This window comes from Corvus hawaiiensis, chromosome 26 (genome assembly GCF_020740725.1).
Source record: "Corvus hawaiiensis isolate bCorHaw1 chromosome 26, bCorHaw1.pri.cur, whole genome shotgun sequence".
NCBI lineage: Eukaryota > Metazoa > Chordata > Aves > Passeriformes > Corvidae > Corvus > Corvus hawaiiensis.
Window position 1 is genome coordinate 33,217,415 of NC_063238.1, and position 9,304 is coordinate 33,226,718.

The 9,304-nt window shown below is 45.3% G+C and overlaps 1 protein-coding gene across 8 annotated transcripts in view; it reads left to right on the plus strand.

Annotated features, from left to right (window-relative positions):
- ZHX2 (zinc fingers and homeoboxes 2) overlaps positions 1–9,304 on the plus strand; it is a 75,514-nt gene extending 66,210 nt beyond the window's left edge. For 7 of the 8 annotated variants that reach the window (XM_048286173.1, XM_048286175.1, XM_048286168.1 and 4 more), the window contains 2 exons: positions 177–2,864; positions 8,033–9,304. In XM_048286173.1, the coding sequence (XP_048142130.1) occupies positions 362–2,860 (2,499 nt within the window). In that variant the 5' untranslated portion in view covers positions 177–361 and the 3' untranslated portion in view covers positions 2,861–2,864; positions 8,033–9,304. Of the gene's footprint in view, positions 1–176; positions 2,865–3,347; positions 3,484–8,032 lie in introns of all 8 variants that reach the window. The other variant, XR_007199873.1, reaches the window with a different exon arrangement.

The window sequence follows — 9,304 nt, forward strand, 5'->3', positions numbered from 1 at the left end:
TTTTATTCTTTGTGGGGCAATTTTTGACTCTTAAAATGATGACAGAGAGGAGGAAGAGTTTGGCAATATCCAAAATAATGCACATGCCTTGCAAATGCACATGCCTTGAGCTGTGGCTTTCTGCTAAATTTATGTTTTATAGATCAGTGCCTAACAACATGTGCTTTGTTTCACAGGTGTCATGCAGCTGACAGGTCTACTGGTGGAGCTGATGGTCACAGCCAGGGCAGAAATTCATTAAACAAAACAGAGTCAAATAATCAGGGAAGTTTGGAGCTGTTTGCAAGATCTACTGAGCTGGTTGCTCACCCTGTCAAAAGAAGCGACCATCTGGGACAACAGCACGGTGCCAGGAGCTGCCATGGCTAGCAAAAGAAAGTCCACGACTCCCTGTATGGTGCGAACTTCTGAAGTCATGGAGCAGGAAGGTGCCGAGGGCGTAGAGACTCCTAAAGACAAGGGGACTGGTGCATCGCAGCAGGACTCCAAAAAAAGTTGGCCTTCAGAAAACTCAGTCAAAGACTGCGAAGTGGTTGAGGCAAAGCCCCCAGCTGAAAATCAGTCTAAGAAACCCCAAGGTGGTTATGAGTGTAAGTATTGCCCTTACTCAACACAAAACTTAAATGAATTTACAGAGCACGTTGACACCCAGCATCCAAATGTCATTCTCAACCCCCTGTATGTCTGTGCTGAATGCAACTTCACAACCAAAAAATATGATTCTTTATCTGACCACAACACAAAATACCACCCGGGAGAGACTAACTTTAAACTGAAATTAATTAAACGCAATAATCAGACTGTTTTAGAGCAGTCCATTGAGACCACCACTAACAATGTCACTGTCACAAGCAGTGGGCTAGAAAATGCAGAGTGTGACGATTCACTACATGGGGGAATTAGTGCGAATAAAGTGCCAGTGATGAAACTGGGAAAGCCTAAAGGGGAGACCAAGAAGGGATCCAAAAAGCCAGAAGAGGGAGTTACAGAAAACCACGTGGATGGCGCTCTCCCCCGCATCATAACTGAAGCCACTGAAGCTATTGCCTGTATAAATGGAGACCTTCTCCACGATGTGTTAGCCCATGTTATGCCCTCTGTACAGCTGCCACCAAATATCAACCTTGTCCCCAAGGTCCCGGTCCCTCTGAACAGTACCAAATACAACTCTGCACTGGACACTAACGCAACCATGATCAACTCCTTTAATAAGTTTCCTTATCCAACACAAGCAGAGTTGTCGTGGTTGACAGCAGCATCAAAACATCCAGAAGAACAAATCCGAATCTGGTTTGCTACGCAACGTTTGAAGCATGGTATAAGTTGGTCTCCTGAAGAAGTGGAGGAAGCAAGAAAGAAGATGTTCAATGGTACTATCCAGGCAGTTCCCCAGACCATCACCGTCCTGCCAGCTCCTTTGGCAACTGCAAAAATGCCACAGCCTATCATCCAGACAGCTTTGCCTTGTCAGATACTGGGCCAGACTGGCCTGGTTTTGACTCCTGTGTCGAATGGTTCAACTGTTTCCTGTTCACCAATTACACTTGCTGTTGCCCCGAACCAGGGGCAGAAGAGGACGATACAGACCTTATCAAGTGCCCCAGAGGCTAAGCGTCCTCACGTAGTTCAGGTGCCTGAGATTCCTGCCAAGTTGACTGCTGTTCCCATGACACCAGCCAGTGAGCGGAAGAAGACCAAGGAGCAGATAGCAGAGCTGAAGGCCAGTTTCTTGGCAAGCCAGTTTCCTGATGATGCAGAAGTCTACCGGCTTATAGAGGCAACAGGTCTTTCCAGGAGTGAGATCAAGAAGTGGTTCAGTGACCACAGGTACAGAAGTCAGAGGGGCATTGTGCAAATTCCTGGTGATGCTTTAGGGAAAGATCAAATAGCACCTTCAGCTGGTCGACATGGCCGGTCATTTCACCCATACACAGATTTTACTCCCCAGAGATTCAAAGAGAAAACTCAAGAGCAGCTTAGGGCCCTTGAGGAGAGTTTCTTGAGATGCTCTTTTCCTACCCAAGGAGAATTGGATAGGCTGCGAATGGAGACTAAGCTGAGTCGGAGGGAGATAGATTCATGGTTCTCTGAGCGGAGAAAGATAAGGGACAGCATGGAGCAAGCTGTCTTGGACTCAATGGGATCATACAGAAAAAGTAAGGATCAAGGAACTCCCAATGGTGCAATAAGCCAGGCAGAACTTCTGAGTAGCTCTCAGCTCCCTGGTGCTTTATCTGGGTCCTCCACCACGTTGAAGAAAACACAAGAGCAAATTCATCTACTGAAGAGCACATTTGCAAGGACCCAGTGGCCATCACCCCAGGAGTATGACCAGTTGGCATCTCAGACTGGGCTCACGAGAACTGAAATAGTCCGCTGGTTCAAGGAAAACCGGTCTTCACTAAGAGCAGGGTCACTTAAATGGATTGACCAGTACCAGCAGCAGTATGCTGGTGATGGTCATAACAAGCAGAGCCAGAAAAAGAGCTCAAAACATGCTGAGAGTCCAAAGAATGGTAATGAGGTGTCTCGGCAGCATTACCAGGAGCATAAAAAACTGAATGAAGAGAATGGGGGGAAACCAGTGGTGAGAGCAAAAAGAGACTGCGAACCACTGAAAGACTCGTTGTTAGGGAATCAAGCAGAGGGTGTGGACAGGCTGGAGTGCAACAGCCACGATGGCCATGGCAGCGAGGAGAACGAGGAGCTGGCGGAGGTCAACTGGGTGGAGGTGACGGTGGGCGAGGACGACGCTGCCTCGGACTGTACGGACAGCTGGAGCCAAACGGCCCCCGAGGGCCACACAGAGCTGGCAGACTTGGACTCTGAAAGTATATCTGGAGACAATTCCCACGTATAGACAGGTAATGCTGATGGTGCCCTGTTTCTCTGAGCCTGCCTTTGTCTGGGTGTACTTCCAGCATTCTGTAGCCCCTCTTCAGTGTAAATCCCTGGAGCCCATCCCTGCCGGATGCTCGTGCCTGCTGGATGCCTGAACAAAAGGGAGACCCATCATGCTTGTAAATTAAGGCCAGCTGCATGGTAGGGGAGGGGTTAGTGCCATTTGCCTTGTTTCTTGTCTCCTTGTGGGTCAAGTCCTGGATAAGGGAGGTTTTTCTGATTTTTTTTTTTTTTTTTTTTCTTCCCCTTGGGCAGTAAGCGATTAAACCTTAAAACTTTCTGCCTTTAAACAACATATGTAACTTCTGCAGCACTTTATATAAAAGGTGCTAGCTGAGCCACACGAAGAAATAGTAAGTAACACTAGTTGCTAATATCCCCCTTGCCTGAGAGATCACTGAATAGGGGTTGCGCCTGTTTTTGCATCTCAGGTCCTTCCTTTGCAGCATTCTGCGATATTCAAAACAAAAGCTCACTGGGGGAAGGGCCTAGGACACAGATGCTTCTTTATGCAAAAACAAGCGAAAAAACAAAAGTGGGTGCTGAAGTGCCTCATGCAAATGTGCTTTCTTCCTCTTGCAGGTGAGAACTGTCTCCAGTCTTGCTTTGTTCTGCTTGCTCACACTAGAGGTTTAGGAAATGCCCCAGACTAAGCTGTGTGGGTGTTTAGCAGCTCTTCTTCACAGAATATTGAATTTAAAAGCAAGCTGCGGGGTCTGGCTTTATGGGGGCTTTATATGATCTTTCCCAACGTGAAAGGACTTTTTATTTGGAGATCTAAAACCTGTTTCTGATCACAGTTGCACAGGTGTAAATCTGGAGCAAGCACTGTCAGCATTTCTTGCTTGTTGAATTGAGTTCACTGGAGCCTGTAACGTTTTTCAGTATAAATGAATCTGTCTCTCCTAAACCAGAGGTTCCTTTAGCCAGAACTTTAGAGCTTATCCTACAGAAAGATCAGCATCCTGCATTAAAAATGATAGTGAGAGAACACCTGTTTGAGAAAATTGATAGTTTTCTGACATCTATTAAGTAAAATATACTTTAGCATTTCTTTAATAAATTAAAAAAAATAATAATAATTTAAAAAGCCAGGACTGATAGAAGTGCCTCCACACTTGTATTTAAGACTTCTGCTTTTACAGCTACCAGTACTTGGATTGAACTACCTGTTGGACAGATGCAGTTTTTGGTATCAAGCCCTGCTGGCTAGCACTCCACTTTCTCCATGTGCAGTACTTGTCCAGAAGTCTCCTGGACATTTTCTCTGATTCGGAAAAAAAAAAAAAAAAAAAAAAATCCTGAAATGACATTATTTTTGACTGTGAATTCTGTCAGCTAATCTTGAGAAACGTTATGACAGTATCTATATAACAAAATATCTTAAAGATTGACTGCAGTGCAAGCCACTGTCCTGCACTATTCTTGAAAAAGTTGGTAATTAGGGATGTGAGGAACAGGTGTTACCTGTGTGTCAAAGGCAGGGATTTAAAGGAAGAAGGATGTGGGAACATCAGCCAGAGGCACGCTTGGGTGCCACTGTTGTGCAGCCACATAAGAAGGGAGAGCCAGGATCTGATCTGCCTTTTAAAGTCAAATGTGTGATGAATAAATGCATTGTGGGATTTTTTTTTTTTTCCTCAGGGTTGTTATTCCAGATCATTTCCCCCTTCCAGCTACAAATATTGATTCTGAGGAGAGGTAGCAGACCAGGGGCTCAGAGGGGGAATGGGGAGGAAGGCAGGAGTGGGAGGAGTTGCCTGAAACCACTGTTTCTTACAAGCCTCTTACACTATGAAACCAAGCTCTGCAACAGCTCCCTTCCAGCAGCACAGGTTTGGTGCCTGCATTTTTGTGCTTGTGAGCAGTGTCAGGTATGTTGGAGTGAACCTCCTGCCTCTGTGCCCTGGTACAGATGTTGACCATAAAGCTCCAGGGCTCTGGAGGTGCTCAAGTGTTATTAGAGAGGAATTTTTATAAGAACTTTGATTTCAGTTAAACTGTTGCTGAGTGATCCTTTTGATGAGGAGCTTTCTGGTGGCTGTGTGTAAAATACACGTACTGAGAAAAGGTGCACTGGAGCAGGACTTTTGCTGCAAAGAGCGTGCAGTAAGATCAGAGGGCCATTTTGTCCTCTGCTCTTTGCCAGTTTCTCGGTGTGCTGGTCTGGGGACTTGACAAAAGTCTTTTTAATTTTCCCTTATTCTGCCTGTAAGTCTCAGCCCAGAAACGTAGGTGCCCGCTCTCTGGTGCGCACACAGAGGCGTTGTCACAGTTGTTGTGACACAGAATTTGGAAGCTTTACATCCCACACTGATGGGTCTCATGGAAAAATCTCAGGTACTTTTTCTAAGCTTTCATTGTGCAGCCAATCTTAGAAATTTTCAGCTAAAACTTTGGTGTTAAATTAACAAGGTGTTATCCTAAGTGACATCCAGGGTATGACTCAAAAGCAGAGACTGCATGACATGACAGAGAGCTTGTTTCTGCCTGTTGTCATAAAAGTGTGATTTTTCCTAGCGTGCTCCTCAGGTACCACATATAAGAGGTGGACTGAACAGCTGACAAGGGACTCCTCTTGGCTCTCACACAGCCACACTAACTGTGTGAGTCTTTCACTGCTGAACCCTACATCGGGCAGAAGTGTGCTCCTTTCATATTCATGGTGTTGCTGTTTTACCAGCTTAATCTATGTAGTCTAAAATGAATGTTTGTTGGTGACTGACCTCCATACGCCTCTTGACTGAAATCATGTGCAGCTTCTGTAAAACCTCAGGTCTTCCAGACCATCTCGGTCACTTTCTTCTCCTACATGTATCTTTAGGAGATTTTGGAACTATTAGAGAGCTATTGCATTATAGCCTAGACAGACCTTATGCCTTAAAAAACTGAGTTTTTCCAAAACTGATCCATGTTTGGCAGATTCTGCTGCTGCTGCAGCAAGAGGGAATTTCACAAGGAACTGGGCTTCTGTGAGAGCAGGATTCATGCCAGGCTCTGCCATCCCAGGACTAAGAGGCTCTGTATCTCTAAGTCTGTATCTGAAGCTTTTGGCAAAATTGGATTTATTCCATAGAGTAGGTCAGGTTTCTTGAACAGTGAGGCTGGGAGATCTGTCCCCATAGGGTACTGCAGCCTTCCAGATGTTGAGTGGCTGCTGTAGGGTGCATTAAAGCCATCTCTGAAAGTGTTCTAGAGACTGTTATGAAGCCTTGTGTCCCTTTTGTAGTGAGGCCCCACTGCTCTGTCAGGAGGGTGCTTTAGCTCCCTTTCCATCAATAGGGAGATTCCTGCCTTCCTGCAGCACAGGTCAAAATTAGGTCTGTTGTCCTCCTTTGTGCAAGCTTGACAAACAGAAACTGGTTCTGAATTAAATACAGCAAACTACAGCTCAGACAGGAGAGCAAGACCAGAGTGTGCCAGTGGTTGGCAGCTACTGCTGGCTTTCTTCAGTGTTGTCTCCCTGTGGGGTTTTCCCAAGATCAGAACTTTTGTTTTCTCTCAGAATGATACTTTTTTCCCCCCATCACCACCTTTCCACAGTAAGCTGTCTTTTTTTAGAGTTATTTCCTGACCTCCTTTTTTAAGCATGAGCCCTGTAAGATGTAGGCACCAAAGTCTGTGGCTCATGGTGGGAACAAGGTAGCTGAACACCCTGTTGCTGGATGGCTGTGACTGCTGCTCTGTGGAGATTTGCCAAAGTAAAACCATGCGTGAAAGTTGCAGAGGCCTGAAGGCAGTCATCCCTTGCATCTGCTGAATGCATGATACTGAGCATCAGAAATAGTCCGGGTCCTTTTGGCATCTCCAGCTCCTTCTGCACTGCTGCGGGAGCTGAGATCACTTGTTTGCCCATGGCCCAGTGCATTCCTCAGTGTCCAAAACCACTAAAAGTGAACAGCACTGGGGTTTCTCACTTTCTGCCCAAGTTCTCACTTCTCTTGAGGTTTAGGGTTTCATTTAAGAAGCTCACTATAGTGTCTGTTACTGGCACTGGGCTCCAAGTCAGCATCCTGAAGTAAGTCAGCATGGGATTGACCAGTGGTTTTTGCAGAATTCAGGTCACCCTTAAACATTCAAGGGAATGAGGCTGAAGTAGGGAGGACATGCTTTTTCCCCTGAAACCAATGAGGTGCATTAGAGACCCAAGCTCTAATACAATGAAGGATTTCAGAGGGAGAAGCAAAACCCAATGCAGCAATTAAAATTTTCCAGTGAGTCAGGAGGAACAGGGGCCTGTGTGGGAAGGTCTCGGGGATAGGGGGAGGACTTTTCCCCTTGATGTTGGTGCAAGCCTATTGCCTTTTCCTGGGCTTGACTGCCTTGCTTTCTGCATTGCAGATGCCAGATAGAGCTCACTGCTTTTGTGGGAAATAACAGACCAGATAGCAACATCCATAAGAGGTGTGAAATAACAAGTCAGCTCAGGTTTCAGTGAGCACTGCTGCAGGGTGGATGAGGAGGATGTTTGTACTTCTTGCACGTTCACACCTCAGTGTGGTAAAACTGAGCATAATCCCTGTCATAGAGCCCTTGCTTTTTCCTGGGAACTGGGGATACGTGTGAAGTGGTGGCTATTTGAAGGCTGGGTATTGAGGGGTCATTTTTTAATCTCTGGTCCTTTCTGTGCATCCTTTATGTAGGTGCAGGAGTCCTAGCAGAACCAGGAAGCTGCTCTGCAGAGCACAAGCACATCCTTTTTCCATTGTCATGTAGTTTGTATAATTTTATAAAATCATGTAAAACAAAAAGTATTATGAGGGGATTAACTGGGGGAGAGAGACCTGAAGTCTTCTTGGCTTTAGCACCGTCTGTCCTGTGGTTGCAAAGTAGTTGCCCCAAACACGTGCATGCATCATCTTTGAGTCAGTGTGAGAATCTGCCTGAGCTAAGGCTGGACCATATATCCCTCTTAGAAATCTGTAGGGGATTATTAACTGGCTGTTAACATGCAGCAAAAATCCAATACCCTACCACATGAGGCTGTGATAAGGATAGGCCTCAGGGTACAGTTAACACAAAACAGTGTTACCATATGTGCAGGGATGTAAACCAGATGCCATCTTAGTTAACAGCTCAAACAGTTCATAGTGCCTTAAAAAATAATATGCTGCTGTTATAATTTTTGCAGGGGTACTCCTCAGCTACACTGTCCTGATGTTGAAGGGGAAATGCTGCCTGAAAATAGAAGAAAACTCTATTTTCCTGCCTGGGTTGAGAGAGTGTGTTGTGACTCCCAAGTCTCAAACTGTGCTTGTGGAGGCACAGTGAGAAATACTCTCATGGAGCATCATCATGGAATTGTTGATAGTGCCAAAGTCCTACTACTGCATTACAAAAGAGAAGAAAGAAAGAGGAAAGGTCCTTGTACATAGGTTTCTCTTAGTTTCTCTCCCACCCACTTTTCCCTGCCCAGCCTCTTCCTCTACTGGAACAGATTTGTACAACATAAAAATTTTGTTAATTTTTTTTAATAGGTGCAAGCTATTCTTGCATATAATGCAATTGAGAAATTTTGGGGTTGGTTGGGGGGAGGGAAGTGTCTTTTGTGGACGAGGGAGAGAAGATTTTTTTTTTTTCCTGAAGTGTTTTGAGTTGCAATCTTTTGGAGTTGTCTTGGTGCAGATCAACACCTGAGCCCAGATCCCCACCCTGGTTTACATTTCAGACCAGTTAAATATGTTCTGGAGCGGTGGGGTTTGTTTTTTTGTTTTTTTTCTCTTCTTGCTTTGACTTTTTTGTTTTGTTCTATGGCCACCTGCTACTGGTTGAAGTATTTAAATCTCTGCTTTTCCATGCTCCTACATGGCAAGTCTTCTCCAGCTCGTGTACTTCACTTTTCACCAGCCAGCCCCAGCTGTGGGTCTCTGAAGATTTGGCTAGAATGCCGTTTTTTGGTTATTGGTTTGGTTTTGGGGGTTTTTTAGCACTTTTTGTTTAAACATGCAGTACAACTCCCAGAGGGGTTGGAGCGAGGAAATTAAGATGCTTCATAATCCAAACTTGTTTGTGTTTCTGTGGCTGGTACAGCGATGGACACCATAACCAGCAGTCTGCCCTCCAGCTTTAGACATTGTAGCGCACAACAGAAGTTTCTTATTAACCCTTGCCACTAAAATTTTTAGGTGACTCCTAGGTTCCTGAGTGCACTTTTTTTCAAATACTGCTAATTTGGATTTGCATGGGGGTGTCTGTGCACATGTGAGGAGGGAACAGAGGGAGAGCAGGAGCCTGGGTGCAAGAGCCGTCCAGTGCGTTCCTCTGCCGCGCTGGGTTTGGAAAACTTGCCCACCTTTCAGTACGCTGCACAAATAGGATGCCAGGGAGTTTGCATAAATCCAACTTTTCTAACTTGTTGCTCATTTGTTGTAACTCAATAAACAAAGGCTAAAAATTTTGGTAA